The sequence below is a fragment of the Stegostoma tigrinum genome, chromosome 28, assembly GCF_030684315.1.
Source record: "Stegostoma tigrinum isolate sSteTig4 chromosome 28, sSteTig4.hap1, whole genome shotgun sequence".
Classification (NCBI taxonomy): Eukaryota; Metazoa; Chordata; class Chondrichthyes; order Orectolobiformes; family Stegostomatidae; genus Stegostoma; species Stegostoma tigrinum.
Genome location: NC_081381.1, coordinates 8,403,996 through 8,430,824, shown reverse-complemented (window position 1 = coordinate 8,430,824; position 26,829 = coordinate 8,403,996). Strand labels below are relative to the sequence as shown.

The 26,829-nt window shown below is 45.6% G+C and overlaps 1 protein-coding gene and 1 long non-coding RNA gene across 2 annotated transcripts in view; one reads left to right on the top strand and one right to left on the bottom strand.

Annotated features, from left to right (window-relative positions):
* Window positions 1-181: 181 nt before the first annotated feature.
* Window positions 182-26,635, bottom strand: LOC132211095 (uncharacterized). The gene is made up of 3 exons (XR_009447403.1): window positions 26,537-26,635; window positions 5,190-5,302; window positions 182-2,481 (listed from the first exon to the last, which is right to left on the bottom strand). It is a non-coding gene; the product is annotated as an uncharacterized LOC132211095 (long non-coding RNA).
* ddx19a (DEAD-box helicase 19a) overlaps window positions 26,558-26,829 on the top strand; it is a 97,610-nt gene continuing 97,338 nt past the window's right edge. The window contains exon 1 of the mRNA XM_048561518.2: window positions 26,558-26,752. Within this exon, the coding sequence (XP_048417475.1) occupies window positions 26,696-26,752 (57 nt within the window). The 5' untranslated portion in view covers window positions 26,558-26,695. The remainder of the gene's footprint in view (window positions 26,753-26,829) is intronic.

Genomic DNA, 26,829 nt, shown 5'->3' with positions numbered 1-26,829 from the left:
CTGTTTGGCAGCATGTAACCATGACAATCGATGCGTAGCTTAGTTTCTTCCTCAAAGGATGCTGTAAAGTCTGCAACTATATTGGTGCCTTGTGCTGTACAATTAGTTTGATTTTGCAGCTTGGTAATGTTAAAGCAGAATCATTTTCATTGTGCATGTAGAAATGAACCACATCATTTATCTTTATTAAAAGCAAAAGAGTTTTGCAAAATTCACTGAACAGTATTTTAACATGGCAAGAACAAAGCATCAGGTTATTCACAGAATATTCAATATTTTCACACTTCCCAGAATGAAAATGCAAACTCTCAACTATTCAATATTCATGTTTCAGGCAGATACTTGTCTCAAAATTTCTCATTTAGTCATAGAGAGATATAGTGATGTAAAAATAGTTGTTTCCAGTGCCTCCAACCTGGGTCAATTATCTTCTAGAATCTGACACACATTTCCTGTGTTTAATGGACATAAATGGGTTTCAGTGAAATCACTTTGGGAAGGCCCAGTTGGCCCAAATATGCCCCTAATTTCACATAAATGAAAAATGTCATTTGTTCCTTTCTGTAATTGTGAGGCAAAATTGCAGACTGCATTGTCCATTCTTATTAGCCCTGCAGGAAAATAACGATAAATTTATAGAAAAAGATACATTTTAATTCTCAGTATCAAGAGTCTATGGTATGGCTAATTAAACAGCCACAAGGGTGCAGTAAGGTCTGTTCACTCTAAGGCTGGTATCAAAGATTTATGGGTAGTTGTATGTCACATTAATCCAAGCTTTATTTGACTGATGTATCTGACATTGAATGAATGCAACCACTTTTTTTATAACCCAGAATTGTTATTCCTTAGTATGCAACAATAACTTGCATTCATATTGTGCCTTATTGTAGTTAATCATCTCAAAGTGTATTTTGGTAATATTATCAAACACAATTTAATGCTGAATCACCTCAGCAGGTTTTAGGATTGATCAGAGAATTAGTTTTTAAGAAATGCCTTAAAAGGTAAAACAAAAGTAGAAAAGCAAACAAGTTAGGAAGGAAACTCAGAGCTTTAGGCCAGATCACTTGAAAATACAGTCATTGAAAGTGGAGTGATTAAAATTAGGTATGTATGTGAGGCTAGAATTGAAGGAGCATGGTGGTCTATGAGAGTCATACTATTGGACGATGTTACAGAGATAGTGAAAGGACATGGAAAGATTTACAAACAAGAAAAGGAAATTTTAAATTGTATTACAAGCAGTCAGCATAGGCTGCTAACATTGAGTAGGGAACATGACAATACATACTTAAAAATATCATCCATCCATCCATGAAACAAAATGCATCTGTTAAAGAAATTGAGTATTTGAAGATTATTGTAAATGAAAATGTATGTGTACATTGAATATTCTGTCCATTAACAATTTACTCCAAGTGAGCACCCTAGAGGGGCTCCAAGTGCACAGGTTAACAGGTTTTGGATATAAGAATGACTGTCTTATAGTTGGAAGATTGGGACAGGTCTCAACTAGTGAAGATGCATTTTCTGAACAAACATCCACATTTTGTAATTATGGGTCTTGTCAATGGAAAAGTATCTTGGATAAAAAGAACTCCCACTGATATCCTTTACCTTGTGTTAATAATAGATGGCTATTGAACCCTGGAATGGAGCATAAATTGATTGACAGAAGAACGAAACCATAGGACTGCTATTTGTGATACTCTACCAGTTTTTACACATCCATTCTTACTAGTCAATCAATTCCAACCTCAATTGTACATTCTCCATGTTATGCAACACATGAAAGATCCTGAGATAACACAGTGTGAAGCTGGATGAACCCAGCAGGTCAAGCAGCTTCAGAGGAGCAGGAAAGCTGACGTTTTGGGTCTAGACCCTTCTTCAGAAATGGGGGACGGGAAGAAGGAACATCTGCGGTACAACAATGAACCAGCTAGGCGAGCCAACCAACATCTACAACCTGAGCTAAAAATCTACTCTAAAACCTTAGAAATGTAGTTGAAAACAGCTTTATTCAGTGTTTCATGGGAGGTGGGCATTGCAGAAAGGCCAGCCCTTTCTTCCCATCCGTAATTGGCTTCGAACTGAGTGATCTGCTATAGTACTCAAGGGGGCAGTCATCAACATTACTGTGGGACTGGAGTCACATGTAGACCAGATCAAGTAAGAACAGCTGATGACCTTCCCTAAGAACTTAGTGAACTAGGTGAGTTTTTAAAACATCAGTTATATTTTCATCATCATCATTAGTGAGACTAGTATTCACCTCCAGTTTATTTCTTGAATTTGAAATCTATCAGACCCAACTTTAACACCACTGGGATAACAAAGTGTGGAGCTGGATGAACACAGCAGGCCAAGCAGCATCTTAGGAGCACAAAAGCTGATGTTTTGGGCATGGACCCTTCATCAGAAAAGCTTTTCTGATTCTTGTTAGATTGGCTGAGTTCTCCCATTGTGTTCTTTCACCTGAAAGAAAAGTGCAACTGTTGCAATGGATGCATTCATTTCTTAAATTAAATGTTTGCCATTACCTATTCATTGTTATGCCTTCTAATGAAGTTATTCAACCTGTCAACACACTCTTCACATATCTAATTTCCTTTGTTTACATTTAAGGTTTGGTTTGAACTATTTCACTTTCTTTCCTAATTAGAAATTCTAACTGGTTATGGTAACTTTTTCCTAAATTACCTGTCACAACAGGGATTTATCCTGTCAAGCCCCTGAGGAATCCTATATGTTTCTATAAGATCACCTCTCATTCTTCTAAATTCCAGTAGAGTTCAAACCTGTTTACCCTTTACTCAAGACAATCCATCTATACCAGGAATCATCCAAGTGAATCTCCTTCCAGCTACTTCCAATGAATGACAGTTTTCCTTAAATAAGGGGACTAAAACTGCTCACATTGTGGATGGTCAATAAATACTAGCCTAGCAAGGAATACGCATAGTGGAAGAAAAAATAAATGATTTAAAAAAAGTTATCTCAAAATAAAGATAACAAAGTGTGGAGCTGGATGAACACAGCAGGCCAAGCAGCATCTCAGGAGCACAAAAGCTGACGTTTCGGGCCTAGACCCTTCATCAGAGAGGGGGATGGGGAGAGGGAACTGGAATAAATAGGGAGAGAGGGGGAGGCGACCGAAGGTGGAGGGAAAAGAAGATAGGTGGAGGGGACAGTATAGGTGGGGAGGTAGGGAGGGGATAGGTCAGTCCAGGGAAGACGGACAGGTCAAGGAGGCGGGATGAGGTGGTAGGTAGGAAATGGAGGTGCGGCCTGAGGTGGGAGGAAGGGATGGGTGAGAGGAAGAACAGGTTAGGGAAGCGGAGACAGGCTGGGCTGGTATTGGGATGCAGTGGGGTGAGGGGAGACTTCGAAGCTTGTGAAGTCCACATTGATACCATTGGGCTGCAGGGTTCCCAAGCGGAATATGAGTTGCTGTTCTTGCAACCTTCGGGTGGCATCATTGTGGCACTGCAGGAGGCCCATGATGGACATGTCGTCTGAGGAATGGGAGGGGGAGTTGAAATGGTTCGCGACTGGGAGGTGCAGTTGTTTGTTGCGAACTGAGCAGAGGTGTTCTGCAAGGCGGTCCCCAAGCCTCCGCTTGGTTTCCCCAATGTAGAGAAAGCCACACCGGGTACAATGGATACAATGTACCACATTGGCAGATGTGCAGGTGAACATCTGTTTAATATGGAAGGTCATCTTGGGTCCTGGGATAGGGATGAGCGAGGAGGTGTGGGGGCAAGTGTAGCACTTCCTGCGGTTGCAGGGGAAGGCGCCAGTTGTGGTGGGTTTGGAGGGAGGTGTGGAGCGGACAAGGGAGTCGTGGAGAGAGTGGTCTCTCTGGAAGGCAGACAAGGGTGGGGATGGAAAAATGGCTTGGGTGGTGGGGTCGTATTGTAGATGGCGGAAGTGTTGGAGGATGATGCATTGTATCCGGTGGTTGGTGGGGTGAGATGTGAGAACGAGGGGGTTTCTCTGGGGGCGGTTGTCGCGGGGGCGGGCTGTGAGGGATGTGTTCCAGAAATGCGGGAGACACAGTCAAGGGCTTTCTTGACCACTGCGGGGGGAAAGTTGCGGTCCTTGAAGAACATGAACATCTGGGATATGCGGGAGTGGAATGCCTCATCCTGGGAGCAGATATCATAGAATCCCTGCAGTTTGGGAACAGCCCTTCGGCCCAACAAGTCCACACCGACCCATCCCCGTACAACCCACATAATTTACATATCCCTGAACACTACGGGCAATTTAGCATGGCCAATTCACCTTGCCTGGACATCTTTAGACAGTGGGAGGAAATTGAGCTCCTGGAGGAAACCCACACAGTCAAAGGGAGAATGTGCAAACTCCACATAGTACTCCATTAATTTTAGTTGGTTTGATCATCCTCCAAGTAATCCAAATTTATATTTATGCTTTCAGTATACTATTGACAGCAGAGCATTTGGCTGAGTTTATGTATCTAAATTATGCATAGATTAAAACTAAATTGGCCATATCCTATTAGTAAAGTATGTAATTACTGTTAGGGCAGAGTTTGTTTTGTACCATGAAGATTCACGAAATGGAAATGTGGGTTACAAAATCAAAGAACCAAAAATCTAGCTTTGAGTTTGATTTGTATTTTTCAGTTATGTGCATTAGACAGGGAGACAGTACCTTCCAAACCCACAAGTGATCCTTCAGAAGGATGAGAGTAGCCGATACATGGGGATATCACTTCCTGCAAGTTCGCCTCCAAGCCACTCACCATCCTGATTTGGAAATATATTACTGTTCCTTCAGTGTTGCTGAGTCAAAATCCCAGAACACTTTCTTTTACAGCTGTATGGATGTTCCTATGCCAAAAGGATTACAATCGTTTAAAAAGGCAGTTCACTACCACCTTCTCAAGGGCAACTTGTGATGGATAGTAAGTGCTGACTCATCCAACAACACCCACATCTCCTGAGTGTGGGAAGGTGATGGTTTAGTAGTATTATTGCTGGAATGTTAATCCAGAAACTCAGATAGTGTTCTGGGGACCGGGATTTGAATCCCACCAAATTCAATAAATATCTGGAATTAAGAGTCAAATGATGACTGTGAATCTGTCGTTGAATGTTGGGAAAAACCTAGCTGATTCACTAATATCCTGAAGGGAAGGAAACTGCCATCCTCACCTGGTCTGGCCTACATCTGACTCCAGACCCACAGCGATATGGTTGATTCTTAACTGCCCCCTGGGCAATTAGGGATGGGCCAAAAATGCAGCCTGGCCAGCGATGCCCTCAACCTGTGAATGAATAAAGAAAATAATTTGAGTTCAGTGATATGCTGTTTTGTCAGAAAATCTGCTAATATGCATCTAAATAAGCTTTTTAACAAACTTTAAATAATTGAACCGTTCCTTTGTAACAAGGATGGAGGTGAGAATAAAAATAGTCTGTTCACCTACTCATAAGGTGGCCTGTGACACAAGGAGACAGAAACAGAAGCAATTAAATATGAAAGGCAGAATGCAGGTTTCTGTCAGAAGGAAGCAAGTCTTTCAGAGAAAAAATGCTTTTCACAGCAGCCGTGCAGTTCAGAAGTCTTTGAAATAGTCAGGGCAGAAGGAAATACGTAAATCCTTAGTGGCTGAAAGTAGGAGAAAACCACCAGAAATAGAAGCCTATAAAAGAAGGGTTTAGGAACACATGTTGAATTTAGGTGAATTGTTAGTAATTTGTTTAAAGCTCTCAGAAAGAGGCATGGACTGCAGCAGTTCAGGAAGGCAGCTCACCACCAGCTTCTCACAGGCAACAAGGAACAGGGAGTAAATGCTGGCCAGCCAGCGATATCTATTTCCCATGAATAAATGAAAAAAATGAAAAGGGCATTACCAATACAGATAAAAACAAATTGGCTGCAAGATAGGGAACAGAGACGTATGAATGATGGGTATTTTCAAATTCGTGGAAGGTTTGTGGTTACATTCCCTAAGATTTGATATTAGGACCCTTACTTTTCCTAATAAATATCAATAATCACAACTTTCATGTGCAGAGGACAATTTCATAATTTGCAGATGATTTGAAACTTGGAAGCATTGCGAATTGATAGGGACTGTGTAAATCTTCAAAAGGACATTGGCAAGTTGAATAGTGTATTTTATCAAGATGGCTAATGATATTGGGATGCTTGGAATTTGGTCTGAGCCTGCAGAGTTTTAGAAATACTCTCTTCTACCCATTTATATCTAGTGTAAACTGTTAATAAAGGTTGATGCTCACAAATGTGACAATTAACTTACTTCTCTCTCTACAGCCTCAATGTGATCTCATTAAAATCATCAGGGAGGATTTTTTGTCCACTTTCATCTGATACATTGAACATAGAACATAGAACATTACAGTACAGTACAGGCCCTTCGGCCCTCGGTGTTGTGCCGACCTGTCATACCGATCTCAAGCCCATCTAACCTACACCATTCCATATACGTCCATATGTTTGTCTAAAGACGACTTAAATGTACCTAAAGTTGGCGAATCTACTACCGTTGCAGGCAAAGCGTTCCATTCCCTTACTACTCTCTGAGTAAAGAAACTACCTCTGACATCTGTCCTATATCTTTCACCCCTCAATTTAAAGCTATGACCCCTCGTGCTCGCCATCACCATCCTAGGAAAAAGGCTCTCCCTATCCACCCTATCTAACCCTCTGATTATTTTATATGTCTCTATTAAGTCACCTCTCAACCTTCTTCTCTCTAATGAAAACAGCCTCAAGTCCCTCAGCCTTTCCTCATAAGACCTTCCCTCCATACCAGGCAACATCCTAGTAAATCTCCTCTGCACCCATTCCAAAGCTTCCACATCCTTCTTATAATGCGGTGACCAGAACTGTACGCAATACTCCAAGTGTGGCCGCACCAGAGTTTTGTACAGCTGCAGCATAACCTCTCGGTTCCGGAGCTCGATCCCTATAAAAGCTAAAACACGGTATGCCTTCTTAACAGCCCTGTCAACCTGGGTGGCAACTTTCAAGGATCTGTGTACATGGACACCGAGATCTCTCTGCTCATCTACACTACCAAGAATCTTACCATTAGCACAGTACTTTGCCTTCTGGTTACTCCTAACAAAGTGCATCACCTCACACTTGTCTGCATTAAACTCCATTTGCCACCTCTCAGCCTAGCTCTGCAGCTTATCTATGTCTCTCTGCAACCTACAGCATCCTTCGTCACTATCCACAACTCCACCGACCTTAGTGTCGTCTGCAAATTTACTAACCCATCCTCCTACGCCCTCATCTAGGTTATTTATAAAAATGACAAACAGCAGTGGACCCAACACCGACCCTTGTGGTACTCCACTAGTAACTGGTCTCCAGGATGAACATTTCCCATCAACTACCACCCTCTGTCTTCTTTCAGCAAGCCAATTTCCAATCCAAACTGCTATATCTCCCACAATCCCATTCCTCCGCATTTTGTACAATAGCCTACTGTGGGGAACCTTATCGAACATAGAAGCTTTATGGTCTCCAAAGTCAATGTTAGGGTGTGGAATAATTGTATGATGAGACTGTTTAATTTAGGCTGAGTAGTAATGATTAAGTGCACAAAGTAGAGAAACTTCAGCTTTAGGAAACTGTACATATTGCTGTAACTGCAAACTGTCTTTCCCTCATCTGAGAAGTCACATAGGATAGATAGCAAAAAGCTAGGGCTTGCAGCATCTGCACACTCTTATCCTCACTGCATTCTGCTTTAATTAAAGTATGTCTGGTTGCTTAAGTAAAACCTTGTCTGGCTAAAACACAGTACAATTGCAGCTTGTTTTAACTTGTTTGTACCACTGTATAAACTTTGCTTCTTTTCTGTGCTTGTCGGAGTCTTCAGACCTGACCTTTTGCCAGCGTTGATGCTCCATGATGTCACGAATAAAATCTTTTTGCATCGAAGTCTCAATCTTTGGTGTGTAAGTTAATTCAGTATCTTCGACATAAGGATTCACAGCTAGGATTGCTGATTCCAACCAGATACCACTCTGTCACTATCTCTGATAATCTCTTCTGATGTCAATGAAACATACATGCCTAAGGAAGGTGAGGGAGGAGTCTTGAACATTGGCTTTAAGGTATGATTTATTGAATATGGCCATGTCAAGCTCTTTGTTGATTATACTTTTGGGCAGCTTCACCAATTTTGCCCACATGCCCAATTTGGCAAAGCAGGGTGTGCCATTGTGATTCCTGGTACTGAGGTTGACCACAGACACTATGATGCAGGGCACTATTCAAGCCAGAGGTGCAAATGAGAATATTGTGGATTTGGGGTCAGTATGATTAAGAGAGATGAATGCCTGGCTAAGGAACTGGTGCAGGGTTTCAGGCTCTTGAATCATTGGGACCCTTCTGGGGTAGGGGTGACTGTAGAAGAGAGACGGGTTGTACCTAAACTGCAGGAGAACCAATACCCTTGCTGGGAGGTTCACTGGTGCTACTCAGGAGGGTTTAAACTGGCATGGCAGGGGCCTGGAAACCACAGTAGTAGGTCAGCAAGTGTAGGGATTGAGGGAAAGGTACATATTAGGACAGGTAAATCAGAAAGAAATGACAGGCAGAGACAGGTAAATGAACATGAAGTTACTAATGGGCTGAAGTGTGCTCATTTCAATGCAAGCAGTATTAAATGTAAGGCAGATGAGCTTACAGCTTGTGTCAGTACATGGGATTATGATGTTGTGACCATTATAGAAATTTGGTTGAGAGAAGAACAACGGACTGCTCAACTTTTCAGGGTTTCATTGTTTTAGAAAAGATAGAGAGGAAGGTGAAAGAGGTGGAGGAGTTGCATCACTAATCAGGGAGAAGGTTACACCTTCAATCAGAGAGGACATGCTGGAGGGCTTATCCACTGAGGCAACATAGGCACAGCTCAAAAATAAGACAGGTGCAATCTCTCTGATGGGATTATACTATAGGTCTCTCAGCAGTCACCAAGACATTGAGGAACAAATATTTTGGCAGATTATGGAAAGATGCAATCAAAACAGAGTTTCTGCAGTGGGTGATTTTAATTTCCCCAACATTGACTGGAACTTCCTTAGAGCAAGAGACGTAGACAGGGCAGAATTTGTTAAGTGCATCCCAAAGGGTTTCTTGAAACTGTATGTAGAAAGTCCAACTAGAGGAGGGGCTATATGGGACATTGTAATTGCTAATAAGCCTGGTCAGGTGACTGACTTTTCAGTGGGAGCGCATTTTGGAAACAGTGATCACAACTCCTTAAATTTTAAGATAACTATGAATAAGGTTAAGAGATAATGGGAACTGCAGATGCTGGAGAATCCGAGATAACAAAGTGTGGAGCTGGATGAACACAGCAGGTCAAGCAGCATCTTAGAATAAGGATAAATCAGGACTTTGTGGGAAGGTACTACATTGGGGGAAGGCAAATTACATCAGGATTAGGCAGGAGCTAGGGAGTGTTAATTGGGAGGAGTTGTTATCAAGTCTACAGTTGACATGTGGGAACTGTTTAAAGACCTGCTGATGAGAGTTCAGGACTGCCATGTTCCAGTAAGGAGGAAAGACAAGGATGGTAAGGTAAGGGACTCTTCAATAATGAGGGAGGTTATGAATTTAGTCAAAAGGAAAAAGAAACATATGTAAGGTTGAGGAAGCTAAAAACAAATGTCCCATGAGGAATGTAAAGAAAACAGGAAAGAACACAAGCAGGGAATTAGGAGAGCAAGAAGAGGCCATGAAATGACCTTGGCAAGTAGGATTAAAGAGAATCCTAAGTCATTCTTAGCATACATTCAAAACAAAAAGATAACTAGGGAGCAGGTAGGACCACTCAAGGATAAGGAGTGAACTGCTCATTGGAAGCAGAAGATGTGGGTAAAATCCTAAATGAGTACTGTGCATTTGTATTCAACCATGCAAAGGATATGGAGGATAGTCAGGTTAGCATGGAGCATGCTAATATGCTAGAGCATTTTGAGATCAAGAATGAAGTGGTGTTGGGTCACTTGAAGGGCATTACATTAGATAAGTCCCCAGGGCCCAATGGTATTTACCACAGATTTTTCAGCAAGACAAGAGAGTAGATTGCTGGGGCCTTAACCACGATCTTTGTATCTTGCTAGCCATTGGAGAAGTTCCAGAGGTCTGGCAACTAGTTAATATTGTTCCTTTGTTGAAGAAAGGAAATAGGGACAATCCAGGAAACTATAGACCGATGTGTCTCACATCAGTGTTTGGGAAACGATTGGAGAGCACTGTTAGGGATATGAGTTATATGCCTAATGAGGGTCAGTCAGTGTGGCTTTGTACAGGACAGATCATACCTTACTAATTTGATACAATTTTTCAAGGAGGTGACAAAGGTGATTGCTAAGGGTGGAGCAGTGGACATTGTCTACATGGATTTTAGTAAGGCTTTTGACAAGGTCCCTCATTGTAGGCTCATTCAAAATATTAAGATGCATGGGATCCATTGTGACTGGGACGTGTGGATTCAGAACTGACTTGCCCATAGAAGGCAGAGGCCAGTTGTTGAAGATAACAAAGTGTGGAGCTGGATGAACACAGCAGGCCAAGCAGCATCTCAGGAGCACAAAAGCTGACGTTTTGGGCCTGGACCCTTCATCAGAGAGGGGGATGGGGAGAGGGAACTGGAATAAATAGGGAGAGAGGGGGAAGCGGACTGAAGATGGAGAGAAAACAAGATAGGTAGAAAGGAGAGTATAGGTGGGGAGGTAGGGAGGCGATAGGTCAGTCCAGGGAAGACGGACAGGTCAAGGAGGCGGGATGAGGTGGTAGGTAGGAAATGGAGGTGCGGCTTAAGGTGGGAGGAAGGGATGGGTGAGAGGAAGAACAGGTTAGGGAAGCAGAGACAGGCTGGGCTGGTTGTGTGATACAGTGGGAGGAGGGGAGATTTTGAAGCTTGTGAAGTCCACATTGATACCATTGGGCTGCAGGGTTCCCAAGCGGAATATGAGTTGCTGTTCCTGCAACCTTCGGGTGGCATCATTGTGGCACTGCAGGAGGCCCATGATGGACATGTTGTCTGAGGAATGGGAGGGGGAGTTGAAGTGGTTCGTGACTGGGAGGTGCAGTTGTTTGTTGTGAACCGAGCGGAGGCAGTTGTTGAAGCTTGTTTTTCAGGCTGGAGGTCTGTGGCTAGAGGTGTTCTGCAGGGATCTGTACTAGGCCCTCTGCTGTTTGTGTTATATATAAATGACTTAGATGAAAATGTAGATGGGTGGGTTAGTAAGTTTGCAGATGATACAAAGATCAATGGAGTTGTGAATAGTGTAGAAGGTTGTGAAAGGATGTAGATCAGTTGCAGATATGGGCACAGAAATGGCAATATGGAATTTAATCCAGGTAAGTGTGAGGTGCTGCACTTTCGGAGATCAAATGTTAAAGCAAAGTATACCGTTAATAGCAGGACCCTGAGCAGCATTGAAGTGCAGAGGGATCTTGAGGTTCATGTCCAAAGTTTCCTGAAAGGGTCACACAAGTAGATAAGGTGGTGAAGAAGGTGCATGGTATGATTGGTAGGGAATTGAGCACAAGGGTCAGAATGTTATGTTGCAGCTTGACAAGACTTTGGTTAGCCACATTTAGAGTATTGTGTTCAATTCACATCACCATGTTACAAGAAGGATGTGGAGGCTTCAGAGAGGGTGCAGAAAAGTTTTACAAGAGTGCTGCCTGGATTAAGAGGGTATGAACAAATTGGAGAGACTAGAAAATCTCGGTTGTTTTCTCTGGAGTGGTGGAGGCTGAGAGGAGACTTAATGGAAGTCTATAACATTATGAGATGCATAGGCAGAGTATAATCAGAATCTTTTCCCCATGTTGAATTGTGTAATACTAGGGGGCATGCATTTCAGGTTAGAGGAGGAAAGTTCGAAAGAGATGAGAGGTGCAAATTTTTTTTCGCAGCGAGTGGTAGGATAGTGGAACACACTGCCAAAGTAGTGGTGGAGGCAGATGCCATCGGGACATTACAGAAACTTTTAGATAGGCACAAGAATATGGAGGAAGTGGAAGGATATGGACCAAGGGCAGGCAAAAGGGATTAGTTTAATTTGGCGTCATGTTTGGCACATCTTCCTGGGCTAAAGGGCCCATTCATGTGCTGTACTGTTCTAAATTGTATGTTCCAATTATGGAGATTGATACTGTTCTCTGCTGTTATAAATGTGAGCCCCAAAGTCTGTATTACCTGCCCAGTGCCAGGGTTAAGGGATTACTCAGGGATGGAGAGAAAGTTGGAGAGGGAGGGGAGGGATCCAGTTGTCATCAAGAACGTGGATGTTATTGAGATTGATAGGACAGGAAAGGTGGTTCTGTTGAGAGAATTTGAAAAGTTGGGAGCTAAAATAAACAGTATAATCTCCAAGGTTACAAGTTCGGGACTTTTGCTAAACCAGGAGCATATTAGCTCAGGATAATTAAAATCAAGTAGTTAAACTTCAGGCTTAAAGATTGGTTGAGGAGGAATGAGCTTTAGTTCATGGACACAGGCACCAATACTGAAGTACAAGGGAAATGTTCTTGTCAGATGGGCTTCACTTGAACCACTTTGGGATTAGTGTCCTGGTGGATTGAATAATTAGGGCTATCGAGAGGGCTTTAAACTATTGTCTTCAAAGTGGGGATCCGTACACTTACAAAGCAAAAGGATATATGGCATTGCAGGACAGATATTTTGATAATGATACCCAGGACTGGACAGGAAGGGACAATGTGTAGAAGAATAAGAAGACAGCAGTAAACAGGATCATGGGGCTGGATGAACACAGCAGGCCAAGCAGCATCTCAGGAGCACAAAAGCTGACGTTTCGGGCCTAGACCCTTCATCAGAGAGGGGGATGGGGGGAGGGAACTGGAATAAATAGGGAGAGAGGGGGAGGCGGACTGAAGATGGAGAGTAAAGAAGATAGGTGGAGAGAGTGTAGGTGGGGAGGTAGGGAGGGGATAGGTCAGTCCAGGGAAGGCGGACAGGTCAAGGAGGTGGGATGAGGTTAGTAGGTAGCTGGGGGTGCGGCTTGGGGTGGGAGGAAGGGATGGGTGAGAGGAAGAACCGGTTAGGGGGGCAGAGACAGGTTGGACTGGTTTTGGGATGCAGTGGGTGGGGGGGAAGAGCTGGGCTGGTTGTGTGGTGCAGTGGGGGGAGGGGATGAACTGGGCTGGTTTAGGGATGCGTTGGGGGAAGGGGAGATTTTGAAACTGGTGAAGTCCACATTGATACCATATGGCTGCAGGGTTCCCAGGCGGAATATGAGTTGCTGTTCCTGCAACCTTCGGGTGGCATCATTGTGGCAGTGCAGGAGGCCCACGATGGACATGTCATTAAGAGAATGGGAGGGGGAGTGGAAATGGTTTGCGACTGGGAGGTGCAGTTGTTTGTTGCGAACTGAGCGGAGGTGTTCTGCAAAGCGGTCCCCAAGCCTCCGCTTGGTTTCCCCAATGTAGAGGAAGCTGCACCGGGTACAGTGGATGCAGTATACCACATTGGCAGATGTGCAGGTGAACCTCTGCTTAATGTGGAATGTCATCTTGGGGCCTGGGATGGGGGTGAGGGAGGAGGTGTGGGGACAAGTGTAGAATTTCCTGCGGTTGCAGGGGAAGGTGCCGGGTGTGGTGGGGTTGGAGGGCAGTGTGGAGCGAACAAGGGAGTCACGGAGAGAGTGGTCTCTCCGGAAAGCAGACAGGGGAGGGGATGGAAAAATGTCTTGGGTGGTGGGGTCGGATTGTAAATGGCGGAAGTGTCGGAGGATAATGCGTTGTATCCGGAGGTTGGTAGGGTGGTGTGTGAGAACGAGGGGGATCCTCTTGGGGCGGTTGTGGCGGGGGCGGGGTGTGAGGGATGTGTCACGGGAAATGCGGGAGAGGCGGTCAAGGGCGTTCTCGATCACCGTGGGGGGAAAGTTGCGGTCCTTAAAGAACTTGGACATTTGGGATGTGCGGGAGTGGAATGTCTTATCGTGGGAGCAGATGCGGCGGAGGCGGAGAAATTGGGAATAGGGGATGGAATTTTTGCAGGAGGGTGGGTGGGAGGAGGTGTATTCTAGGTAGCTGTGGGAGTCGGTGAGCTTGAAATGGACATCAGTTACAAGCTGGTTGCCTGAGATGGAGACTGAGAGGTCCAGGAAGGTTAGGGATGTGCTGGAGATGGCCCAGGTGAACTGAAGGTTGGGGTGGAAGGTGTTGGTGAAGTGGATGAACTGTTCGAGCTCCTCTGGGGAGCAAGAGGCGGCGCCGATACAGTCATCAATGTACCGGAGGAAGAGGTGGGGTTTGGGGCCTGTGTAGGTGCGGAAGAGGGACTGTTCCACGTAACCTACAAAGAGGCAGGCATAGCTGGGGCCCATGCGGGTGCCCATGGCCACCCCCTTAGTCTGTAGGAAGTGGGAGGAGTCAAAAGAGAAGTTGTTGAGTGTGAGGACGAGTTCAGCTAGGCGGATGAGAGTGTCGGTGGAGGGGGCCTGGTCGGGCCTGCGGGACAGGAAGAAGCGGAGGGCCTTGAGGCCATCTCCATGCGGAATGCAGGTGTACAGGGACTGGACGTCCATGGTGAATATGAGGTGCTGGGGGCCAGGGAATTGGAAGTCCTGGAGGAGGTGGAGGGCGTGGGTGGTGTCACGGACGTAGGTGGGGAGTTCCTGGACCAAAGGGGAGAAAATGGAGTCCAGATAGGTGGAGATGAGTCGGTGGGGCAGGAGCAGGCTGAGACGATGGGTCGACCAGGGCAGGCAGGTTTGTGGATTTTGGGAAGGAGATAGAAACGAGCCGTGCGGGGTTGGGGAACAATGAGGTTGGAGGCTGTGGGTGGGAGGTCCCCTGAGGTGATGAGGTCGTGAATGGTGTTGGAGATGATGGTTTGGTGCTTGGGTGTGGGGTCACGATCGAGGAGGCGGTAGGAGGTGGTGTCGGAGAGTTGGCGTCTGGCCTCGGCAATGTAGAGGTCAGTGCGCCATACTACCACTGCGCCACCCTTGTCTGCGGGTTTGATGGTGAGGTTGGGGTGGGAGCGGAGAGCTGCCCGTTCTGCGGGGGAAAGGTTGGAGTGGGTGAGAGGGGTGGAGAGGTTGAGGCGGTTAATGTCTCGACGGCAGTTGGAGATGAAGAGGTCGAGGGAGGGTAGGAGGCCTGCTCAGTGACGCCCAGTTTGGGTTCCGCCAGGACCACTCAGCTCCTGACCTCATTACAGCCTTGGTTCAAACATGGATAAAAGAACTAAATTCCAGAGGTGAGGTGAGAGTTACAGCCCTTGATATCAAGGCTGCATTCGACGAAGTGTGGCATCAAAGAGCCCTAGCAAAAATAGAATTGATGTGTATCGGGGGCAAACTCTCCAGTGGTTACATCACACCTGGTACAAAGAAAGATATTTATGGTTGTTGAGGCCAATCATATCGGCTCCAGGACATCTCTGCTCTAGTTCCTCAGGGTAGTGTCCAAGGCCCAGCCATCTTCAGCTGCTTCATCAATGACCTTCCCTCCATCATAAGGTCAGAAATGGGGATGTTTACCGATGATTGCACAATGTTCAGCACCATTCATGACTCCCCAGATTCTCTGAGCTTGACCTTGTCTGAAACTGAACTGTACCCACCATACAAACACACAGGCAAAAAGGGCAGGTCAAAGGCTATGAGTATTGTGGTGAGTAACTCACTTCCTGAATCTCCAAAGTCTGTCCATCATCTACAAGGCACAAGACAAGAGTGTGATGGAATACTCCCCACTTGCCTGGATGTGTACACTCCAACAACACTCGAGAAGCTCGAGACATCCAGTACAAAGCAGCCTAATTGATTGTTGTCACATCCACAAACATCCACTCCCTCCATCACTGGCACTCAGTAGCAACAGTGTGTACTTATCACCAAAGTTCCACAGACAGCACCTTCCAAAACCAGTTCTGAGGAAGAGTCACCGAACCCAAAACGTTAACTCTGTTTTCTCCTCCACAGATGCTGCCAGACCTGCTGAGCTTTTCCAGCAACTTTGTTTTTGTTCCTTCCAAACTCATGACTACTTCTATCTAGAAGGACAAGGGCAGCAGATATATAGGAACAAGATCAGCTAAAGTTTCTCTTCAAGTCACTCACCATCCTGACTTGGAAATATATAGCTGCTCCTTCAGCATCACTGGGTCAACATCCTGTAATCCCTTAAGGGCATTGTGGGTCAACCAACCACACTTGGACTTCAGCAGTTCAAGACTTCAGTTTAACACTATATTCTCAAAGACAGCTAGGGACAGGCAATAAATGCTGGCCAGACAGTGAAGCCCACATGCCACAAATGAATTTTTAAAGAAATTAAATCATGCCTCAACACATTGTTCTAGTTGCTTGCAGATGGTGCAGCTGTGGTGCAGCAATTATGCACTATTGACCTTTGTGCATTGATCCTCATAAGTTAACATGAGCTGCTGCCAGAAGCTGTGACAATGCATTAAGAACCAAAGCACAGAGACTCAAAAACACATGCAAGAAGGTAACATTATGATCGTTAGTGAGGAGCCTGCTAGCCACAATAAAAAGCCTCTTTGCCTGTGCCGTTAAAGTATCCTCCACAGATTTTCTTTCCTCTCTCCGACCCACTATGTCCCAGTGTCTTCCCTGGTTCTGCAGCTGGGATGCAAAGAGCTTACTGCAGTGTGGAGCCCATTTTCCCTGGAGGTTTGCAGGTTGCTGACTCTTGGGCACTTGAGTCTAGGTCAACCAATGAGCCATTTGAGTCATAGATTCATTAAGGTCTACAATACAGAAAAAAGATTGTTTGGCTCGTCAAGTCTGTGCAGGTTAGAAACAAACACTTAACTATTCTAATCCCATTTGCACACACTAGATTCCTACAAATAGCAGTATGATAATGGCTAGATCATCTGATTTTGTGATTTTGATAAATATTGATCCAAACACCAAGGATAACTCGGTGATAATAAAATGTGAGGCTGGATGAACACAGCAGGCCAAGCAGCATCTCAGGAGCACAAAAGCTGACGTTTCGGGCCTAGACCCTTCATTGGATGAAGGGTCTAGGCCCGAAACGTCAGCTTTTGTGCTCCTGAGATGCTGCTTGGCCTGCTGTGTTCATCCAGCCTCACATTTTATTATCTTGGAATCTCCAGCATCTGCAGTTCCCATTATCTCTCACCAAGGATAACTCTTCTGGTTTAGGGTCTTTCTTCTGGTTGGGGAACCCCGCACGGCCCGTTTCTATCTCCTTCCCAAAATCCACAAACCTGCCTGCCCTGGTCGACCCATCGTCTCAGCCTGCTCCTGCCCCACCGAACTCATCTCCACCTATCTGGACTCCATTTTCTCCCCTTTGGTCCAGGAACTCCCCACCTACGTCCGTGACACCACCCACGCCCTCCACCTCCTCCAGGACTTCCAATTCCCTGGCCCCCAACACCTCATATTCACCATGGACGTCCAGTCCCTGTACACCTGCATTCCGCATGGAGATGGCCTCAAGGCCCTCCGCTTCTTCCTGTCCCGCAGGCCCGACCAGGCCCCCTCCACCGACACTCTCATCCGCCTAGCTGAACTCGTCCTCACACTCAACAACTTCTCTTTTGACTCCTCCCACTTCCTACAGACTAAGGGGGTGGCCATGGGCACCCGCATGGGCCCCAGCTATGCCTGCCTCTTTGTAGGTTACGTGGAACAGTCCCTCTTCCGCACCTACACAGGCCCCAAACCCCACCTCTTCCTCCGGTACATTGATGACTGTATCGGCGCCGCCTCTTGCTCCCCAGAGGAGCTCGAACAGTTCATCCACTTCACCAACACCTTCCACCCCAACCTTCAGTTCACCTGGGCCATCTCCAGCACATCCCTCACCATCCTGGACCTCTCAGTCTCCATCTCAGGCAACCAGCTTGTAACTGATGTCCATTTCAAGCCCACCGACTCCCACAGCTACCTAGAATACACCTCCTCCCACCCACCCTCCTGCAAAAATTCCATCCCCTATTCCCAATTCCTCCGCCTCCGCCGCATCTGCTCCCACGATAAGACATTCCACTCCCGCACATCCCAAATGTCCAAGTTCTTTAAGGACCGCAACTTTCCCCCCACGGTGATCGAGAACGCCCTTGACCGCGTCTCCCGCATTTCCCGCAACACATCCCTCACACCCCGCCCCCGCCACAACCGCCCCAAGAGGATCCCCCTCGTTCTCACACACCACCCTACCAACGTCCGGATACAACGCATTATCCTCCGACACTTCCGCCATTTACAATCCGACCCCACCACCCAAGACATTTTTCCATCCCCTCCCCTGTTTGCTTTCCGGAGAGACCACTCTCTCCGTGACTCCCTTGTTCGCTCCACACTGCCCTCCAACCCCACCACACCCGGCACCTTCCCCTGCAACCGCAGGAAATGCTACACTTGTCCCCACACCTCCTCCCTCACCCCCATCCCATGCCCCAAGATGACATTCCACATTAAGCAGAGGTTCACCTGCACATCTGCCAATGTGGTATACTGCATCCACTGTACCCGGTGCGGCTTCCTCTACATTGGGGAAACCAAGCGGAGGCTTGGGGACCGCTTTGCAGAACACCTCCGCTCAGTTCGCAACAAACAACTGCACCTCCCAGTCGCAAACCATTTCCACTCCCCCTCCCATTCTCTTGATAACATGTCCATCATGGGCCTCCTGCACTGCCACAATGATGCCACCCGAAGGTTGCAGGAACAGCAACTCATATTCCGCCTGGGAACCCTGCAGCCATATGGTATCAATGTGGACTTCACCAGTTTCAAAATCTCCCCTTCCCCTACTGCATCCCTAAACCAGACCAGTTCATCCCCTCCCCCCACTGCACCACACAACCAGCCCAGCTCTTCCCCCCCACCCACTGCATCCCAAAACCAGTCCAACCTGTCTCTGCCTCCCTAACCGGTTCTTCCTCTCACCCATCCCTTCCTCCCACCCCAAGCCGCACCCCCAGCTACCTACTAACCTCATCCCACCTCCTTGACCTGTCCGTCTTCCCTGGACTGACCTATCCCCTCCCTACCTCCCCACCTACACTCTCTCCACCTATCTTCTTTACCCTCCATCTTCGGTCCGCCTCCCCCTCTCTCCCTATTTATTCCAGTTCCCTCCCCCCATCCCCCTCTCTGATGAAGGGTCTAGGCCCGAAACGTCAGCTTTTGTGCTCCTGAGATGCTGCTTGGCCTGCTGTGTTCATCCAGCCTCACATTTTATTATCTTGCAATCTCCAGCATCTGCAGTTCCCATTATCTCTGAACAGGATCATGGGGTGTATTTTGGTAAAAAGGCAAAATTAACGCTCTCCAATTAGATGTGTGTAGGATTCAGAACAAAATAAATGAACTAATGGCAAAAAACACAGGTTAATAGTTCTGATCTTATAGTCAGCACAGATACATTGTTATGAGGCAGTCAAAAATAGCAACGAAATATTCAGTGATATGTCACTTTTCAAATGCACATGCAGGAAGGAAAGGATGGTCAGGTAACATTGTTAGTACATGACAGAATAAATAGCAAGAAATTATCTAAAATCAGAAAATGTAGAATCTGTATGGGTGGAGATAGCAAAGGGAAGAAGACACTTGGGGGAGTAGTCTGTAGGCATCCTAACAATAGCTATTCTGTGGGATAGAGAATAAATCATGAGCTAATGAATGCATACAAAAAAAGACAGTACACTCATCATCCCAAAACCAGCCCAGCTCGTCCCCTCCCCCCACTGCATCCCAAAACCAGCCTGTCCCCGCCTCCCTAACCTGTTCTTCCTCTCACCTATTCCTTCCTCCCACCTCAGGCCGCACCTCCATCTCCTACCTACTAACTTCATCCCGCCTCCTTGACCTGTCCATCTTCCCTGGACTGACCTATCCCCTCCCTACCTCCCCACCTATACTATCCTCTCCACCTATCTTCTTTTCTCTCCAACTTCAGTCCGCCTCCCCCCTCTCCCTATTTATTCCAGAACCCTCTCCCCATCCCCCTCTCTGATGAAGGGTCTAGGCACGAAACGTCAGCTTTTGTGCTCCTGAGATGCTGCTTGGCCTGCTGTGTTCATCCAGCTTCACACTTTGTTATCTTGGATTCTCCAACATCTGCAGTTCCCATTATTTCTAGTACACTCATCATGGATGGCTTTAATTTTCATGTAGATTAGAAAAATCAATTTGACAAAGGTAGCCACGAGGAAGATCTCATACAATGTATTTGGAATAATTTCCTGGAATATTGCATGTTCTGATTCAACCAGAAATCAAGCTACGTTGAATCTGATAATGCATAATGTGGTAGCTTTCAGAGTAAAAGATTCTATGGAATAGTGACAAACCAATATGAAAGTGAGAAATATAGGTTGGAAACAACTGTGCTAAACGTTACAAAAAAACATAGTGAGGAGGGTTGAGTTGGCTGGAGTGGATTGCAAAAGAAAATGTTTGAAGAACATTGGTGGACATTTACACAGCTAAAGTATATCCTATTGAGGAAAGAGGATTCTATAAAAGGGATAACTAAATAAAGTTTGAATAAAGAAGGATAGTACTAAATGGAAGAAAAAGGCATACAATTTGGCAAAGATTAGTCATTAGCCACAAGATTAGGAAATTTTTGAGCACCAAAAAGAACAAAAATATAATTAAGAGAGAGAAAATGGGGCAGCACAGTGGCTCAGTGGTTAGCACTGTTGTCAGCACCAGGAACCCAGCTGTGACTCCACCCTCAGGTGACTGTGTGAATTTTACACATTCTTCCCGTGTCTGTGTGGATTTCTTCCAGGTGCGCCAGTTTCCTTCAACAGTCCAAAGATGTGCAGGTTATGTGGACTGGCCATGCTAAATTACCCATAGTGTTCAGAGGTGTGCAGGCTAGGTGGGTTAGTCATGGGTATACAGCGTTACAGGGATAGAATAGGGGGCATGTGGCTGGGTCGGATGCTCTTTGGAGAGTTGGTATAGAATCAATGGGCGAAATGGCCTGCTTCCACACTGTAGGGATTCTATGACTTCTAAACTAAACAATGTAGCCAAACTAGCAAGTAATGTAAAAATAGACAATGGCCTAAAAATAGAGGCAATGGCCTAGTGGTATTATTGCTGGACTGTTAATACAGAGACTCAGATAACATTCTGGAGCCTGGGTTTGAATCCCACCATGGTACATTGTGGCATTTGAATTCAATAAGTGTCTGGAATAATGAGTCTAGTGATGGCTGTGAATCTCTTGTTGATTGTCGCAAAAACCCACCTGGTTCACAAATGTCCAATAGGGACGGAAACTGTCATCCTTACCTGGTCTGGCCTACATGTGACTCCAGGCCCACAGCAATATGATTGACTCTCAACTGCCCTGGGCAATTAGGGATAGGCAATAAATGCTGCCTGGCCAGTGATGCTCTCATCCCATTACTGAATAAAGAAAATAAAATTTAAAATAGGCTATGAGCCCACAGTGTTGGAGATAGTGTGTTAGCATGAATAGAGGATAAGTAAACAAAAAAAAAGACAGGTTTGCAATAACGGGAGAATTTTCATGATGGTTACCTGTAACTAGTGGAGTTCCATGGGAAAGAGTGCTGGGGCCACAATTATTTATAATATATATTAACGATTTGAGTGATGGAAATGTGCTATTACTAAGTTTCCAGATGACACAAAAATAAATGGGAAGGCAAGTAGTGAGGATGACACAAAGAGTCCGAAAAGGAATGTAGGCAGATTAAGTGTGGCTCAAAATACGGCAGATAGATTTTTGAAGCAGGAATAGGCCATTTAATCCCTTGAACCTGTTCCACCATTTAATGAGATTATGACTGATCTGTGACCTAACTCTATTCATCTGCCTTTGGCCCATATTCCCTAATACCTTCACTTAACAAACAAAACCTATCTCAAATATTAAAATTAATAACTGATCATTGAATCAAGGAATCATAGAACTCAGTATCAATTGTTATTTGTGGATGAGAGTTCCAAACTTATAGCCCTTTGCAAGTAGAAGTGCTTCCTAACATCTGAACATTCTGACCCTAATTCTCAGATTATATTCACCTAATTCTAGAATCCCCAAAACATGGAAATAGTTTAGTTTTATCGATGCTGTCTTTCCCTTTTTATATTGATTCAGAGTTCTAAAGCTGCACAGAATGGAAACAGAACCTTTGGTCCAACTTGTCCTTGCTGACCAGATATCCAAAATTAATCTAGTCCCACTTTGCCAGCATTTGGTCCATTTTCTTCTAAACCCTTCCTAATCATATACCTATCCAGATGCCTTTAAATATTGTAACTGTATCAACCTCCGCCACTTCTTTTGGCAGCTCATTCCATATACACACCATCCTCTGTGTGAAAATGTCACCCCTTACATGCCTTTTAATTCATTCCTCTCTCACCTTAAACCTGTGTTCTCTAGTTTTGGACACGCCACCCAGGGAACAAAACCTTGTCTATTCACTCTATTCATGCCCCTCATGATTTTATAAACTTCTATAAGGTCACCTCACAGCCTCTGAAGCTCCAGGGAAAATAGCCTCAGCCTATGCAGCCTCTAGCTATAGCTTAACCCTTGCAAATCTTTTCAAAGCCCTTTCAAGTTTCACAATATCCATTCAATAGCAGGAAGACCAGGACTGCGCTAAGTATTCCAAAGCTGGCCTAACCAATGTCCTGCACAGCTGCAACATGACCTCCCAGCTCCTATACTCAATGTACTGAACAATAAAGGCAGGTATACCAAACACCTTCTTCACTGACCTGTCAACTTGGGACTCCTTGAAGACTTCAATCAGATCACCCCTTAACCTTCTAAATTCTAGAGAAAACAGGCTTAATTTCTATGATTACTCACTGCAACTTAACCCCTGAAGTCCAGGCTTCATTCTCGTCATTATACATTGTACTTCCTCCAAGGCCACTATATCCTTCCTAAGGTGTAGTGCCCAGATCTGCTCACAGTGCTCCAAGTGGGCCATACTCAGGTTTTGTACAGCTGCAGCATAACCCCCGTGTCCTCATAATCCACATTTCTAAATATAAGGACTAACAGTCCATTAGTCCTCTTGATTATTTTCCATACCTGCCTGTGGCATTTTAATGGTCTATGCACCTGAACCCCAAATCTTATTGGACTTGCCATTTAAAATGTACTCTGATCTGTCATTTTTTTGCCTATATTGAACTTCATTTGCCATAATTTTGTGAATTAATCTAGTCTATCAACATCCTTCATAATTTTATGATAACATTTGCACTGTTTACAATTTTGCCTATCTTTGAAGACCTAAATAAAAGCCAAAGGAATTGCAGATGCTGTAAATCAGTAACAAAGGCATAATTTGCTGGAAAAGCTCAGCACTTCTTGCATCATCTGTGAAGAAAAATCTAATTTTGGGTCCAGTGACCCTTCCTCAGAACTGATGGTAGCTAGGAAAATGTTTGTTTTTATTCAGAAGATCGGATGGGTGGAGGGGGTAAGGCGTAAATAATACATGGAGATAGAGCCCAAAGACAGAGAAAAGAAATTGGATGGACAAAGGAGTAGTAACAATCTGGCTGGGAGGATGAATTAATAGCTTCATTTTCTGAAGAAGGGTCTAGGCCCGAAACGTCAGCCTTTTTGCTCCCTCTGATGCTGCTTGGCCTGCTGTGTTCATCCAGCTCTCACCTTGGTATCTCAGCTGTTAATGGGAACTGTCAGTGACTAACAATAGGTAGTGTGTAATGGCAGGCTATGTGATAACAAGGCCTGGTATGTGGGGTAGGGGAGAGTTTGGGCCCTAAAATTATTGAACTCGATATTGAGTCCGGAGGGCTGTATGGTCCCCAAGGGGAAAATGAGGTGTTGTTCTTCCAGCTTGCGTCTGGTTTCGCTGGAACACTGCAGCAAGCCTGGGTCAGAGAAATTGGCCAGGGAACAGGCTGGTGCATTAAAGTGGCAGGCAACTGGAAGCTCTGTCATTTTGTAAGCAGAAAGTAGGCGTTCTGTGAAGCAGTCGCCAAGCCTACGCTTCATTTCCCCAATGTAGCGGAGACCATATTGTGAGCAGCGAATGCAATAGACTAGATTCTGGGAAGTGCAGGTGAACTGTTGTTTCACCTGGAATGTATGTTTGGGCCCTTGGATACTGGGGACGGAGGAGGAAAATGGGCAGGTATTGCACCTTTGCTGGTTACAGAGGAAGATGATGTAGGGCTGAGGGGGTGGGGGGGTTGTTGTGGTGTAGGCGGTGAAGGAAGTGTGGACCAGGGTGTCCCAGAGGGAATGGTCTCTGCAGTAGGTGGACAAGGGAGGTAAGGGAAATATATGTGTGGCGGTGGCGTCTTGCTGGAAGTAGCAGAAACAGCGTCTGATGATCTTCTGGATGTGGATGCTGGTGGGATGGTAGGTGAGGGAAAGGGGACCCCTGTCGCTGTTGCAGGAGGGAAGAGAAGGGGTGAGGGCGGAAGTGCGGGAGATGGGTCGAACCCGGTTGAGGGCCCTGTCGACAACAGAGCTGAGGAATCCTCAGTTGAGGAAGAAGGTGGGCATTTTGGAAGCTGCATTGTTGAAGTTGGCCTCATCTGAACATAAAAAACCGAGACAGAAGAACGCAGAGAATGGAATATTTTTACAGGAAGCAGAGGGAATCAGTGGGTTTATAGTGGATATTGGTAGCCAGTCTATACATACTACAGATGGAGACAGGGATATCGAGGAAGAGAAGGGAGGACGATAGATAGACTGGTGAAAGTGAGGGCAGGGTGGAATTTGGAAGTACAATCAATGAACTTCTTCAATTCCAGACAAGAGAGGGAAGCAGCATTAATGATACCATTGACTTATAAGAGAAAGAGTTGTTTGGGGGGTGTTGGCGGGTGAAATAGGACTGGAATAGGGAATGGTTCCATGCACCCCGCAAAGAGACAGGCATAATTGGGCCCATATGGCTACCTCTCAGATCTAAAGGAAATGACAGGAGTCAAAAGAGAAGTTGCTGAGGTTGAGGATGAGGAGGGTGGTGGTGGGTGGGGACGGTTCACGTGCTTGCTCCAGAAAGAAGCGGAGAGCCCAAATACCATCTTAGTAAGGGATGGATGTGTAAAGGGATTGCACGTCCATGGTAAACAGGAGGCAGCTGGATCCTGCAAACTGGAAATTTAGAAAATGGCATAAAGTGTCAGATGAATCATAGATGTACCTGGGCAGGACTTGGCAGGGGAGGGATGATTGAGGCAAGGTTAGAAGATATGAGTTCTGTGGGGCAGCAGCAGGCTGAAGCAATGGGTCTACCTGGCAGTCCTGGTTGTTGACTTTTAGAAGGAGGTAGGAACAAGCTGTCTGGGGCTAGGGAACTTTCAGCTTGGAGGCAATGAGGTGGGGAGATCATCAGATGAAATGAGGTCAGTTACCATAGTTTGTAGAAATGCCTGATATGCACTGGATGGATCATGGTCCAGGGGATGATAGGAGGAGGTATCTGAGAACTGCCGCTCAGACTCTGCAATGTAGAGGTCAGTACGCCAGACTTTAAACAGCACCACCTTTTTCGGCAGGCTTAATTACAGAGTCAGGATTAGATCCAAGTACATGAAGTGTTGTCAGTTTGGAGGGATATAGGTTGAATTGAGTGGGAGCGGGCAAAGAAATTGAGGCTACCAATGTCACATTGATAGTTCTCAATGAACAGATCAAATGCAGGTACAAGGCCAGAGGGAGGGGTCCAGGTGTAGGGAAGAGTGTTGGAACTGGGAGAAGGGGTCTGTGGGACGGGGTGCAAACTCTTGGCTGAAAAAATGGGCTCAGGGAAATTCCATAGAAAGCTGCAGCATGGAGGGATTTGGTTGCCCTCCTGAATGACAAAAATCTAGCAGCCAAAATCGATAAGATGGAAGGCAGATGGATTGATGGTCTTCATTTCATGGGAATGATGTGTAAAAATAGGGCGGTCTGCTGAATACTGTGAACGGTTTTGTATTCTGGCATTGGTCACAGTCCAGAGAAGCTCCACTGGACTGATCTCAGGTAGAAATCCATTGTTTTATGACGAAAGATTTGTGTGCTGGGCCTGTACTCATCAGAGTTTAGAAGGATGACAGGTGACCTTGTTGAGACATAAAAGGTTCTTGGGGGCTTGACTGGGTAGGTGCAGATAAAACAGTTCCCGTTCGGCCAGCGGGAATAATCTCAGTGAAATGTCGGGATTGTAGTGAAAAGGCAGGATAGTAGAGTTGAGGAGTATCAGATCAGCCATGATCCAATCTGGATAGTATTGCAGGCTCCATAGGCTGAATGGCCTCATCCTGCTCCTTGATTTTATGTTTTATCCTCTCAGTACTTAACGAGAGCAGTGAAAGCTACGTCTAATCCCAGATGTAATAATTAATTGATCGTAAATTTCACCAGTTGCCTCTCTGGCCTACACTAGGACATGGAAATGCTCTGGATTTCTAGTCCAGTAACAATTTAAATGGGATTGCGATCGGTTTCAGTTCGTGTGACTGTTGTTGAGACTCACTTTTATCTTTTTACAAGGATCACTTTCGGTCGTGGCGACCTTTTGTTTTCCGTCGAGAAGCGGAACGGAAATCCCGGACAGAGGCGGCGGCCCGGAGCTTCTAAAGGGCGGGCTGTAGCCCGCGCTTGCGCGCTTGTGCCTTCACCTTGGTGGATAATCATGGCGACGGACTCATGGGCGCTGGCGGTGGATTTGCAAGAGTCGGCGGCTGAGTCGGTGAGTGTTTAACGGTCAGGAACAGGGAGGCTGGTTTCTGGGCGATTGAGCCCGTGCACTCGCCTATCTTTCAATTA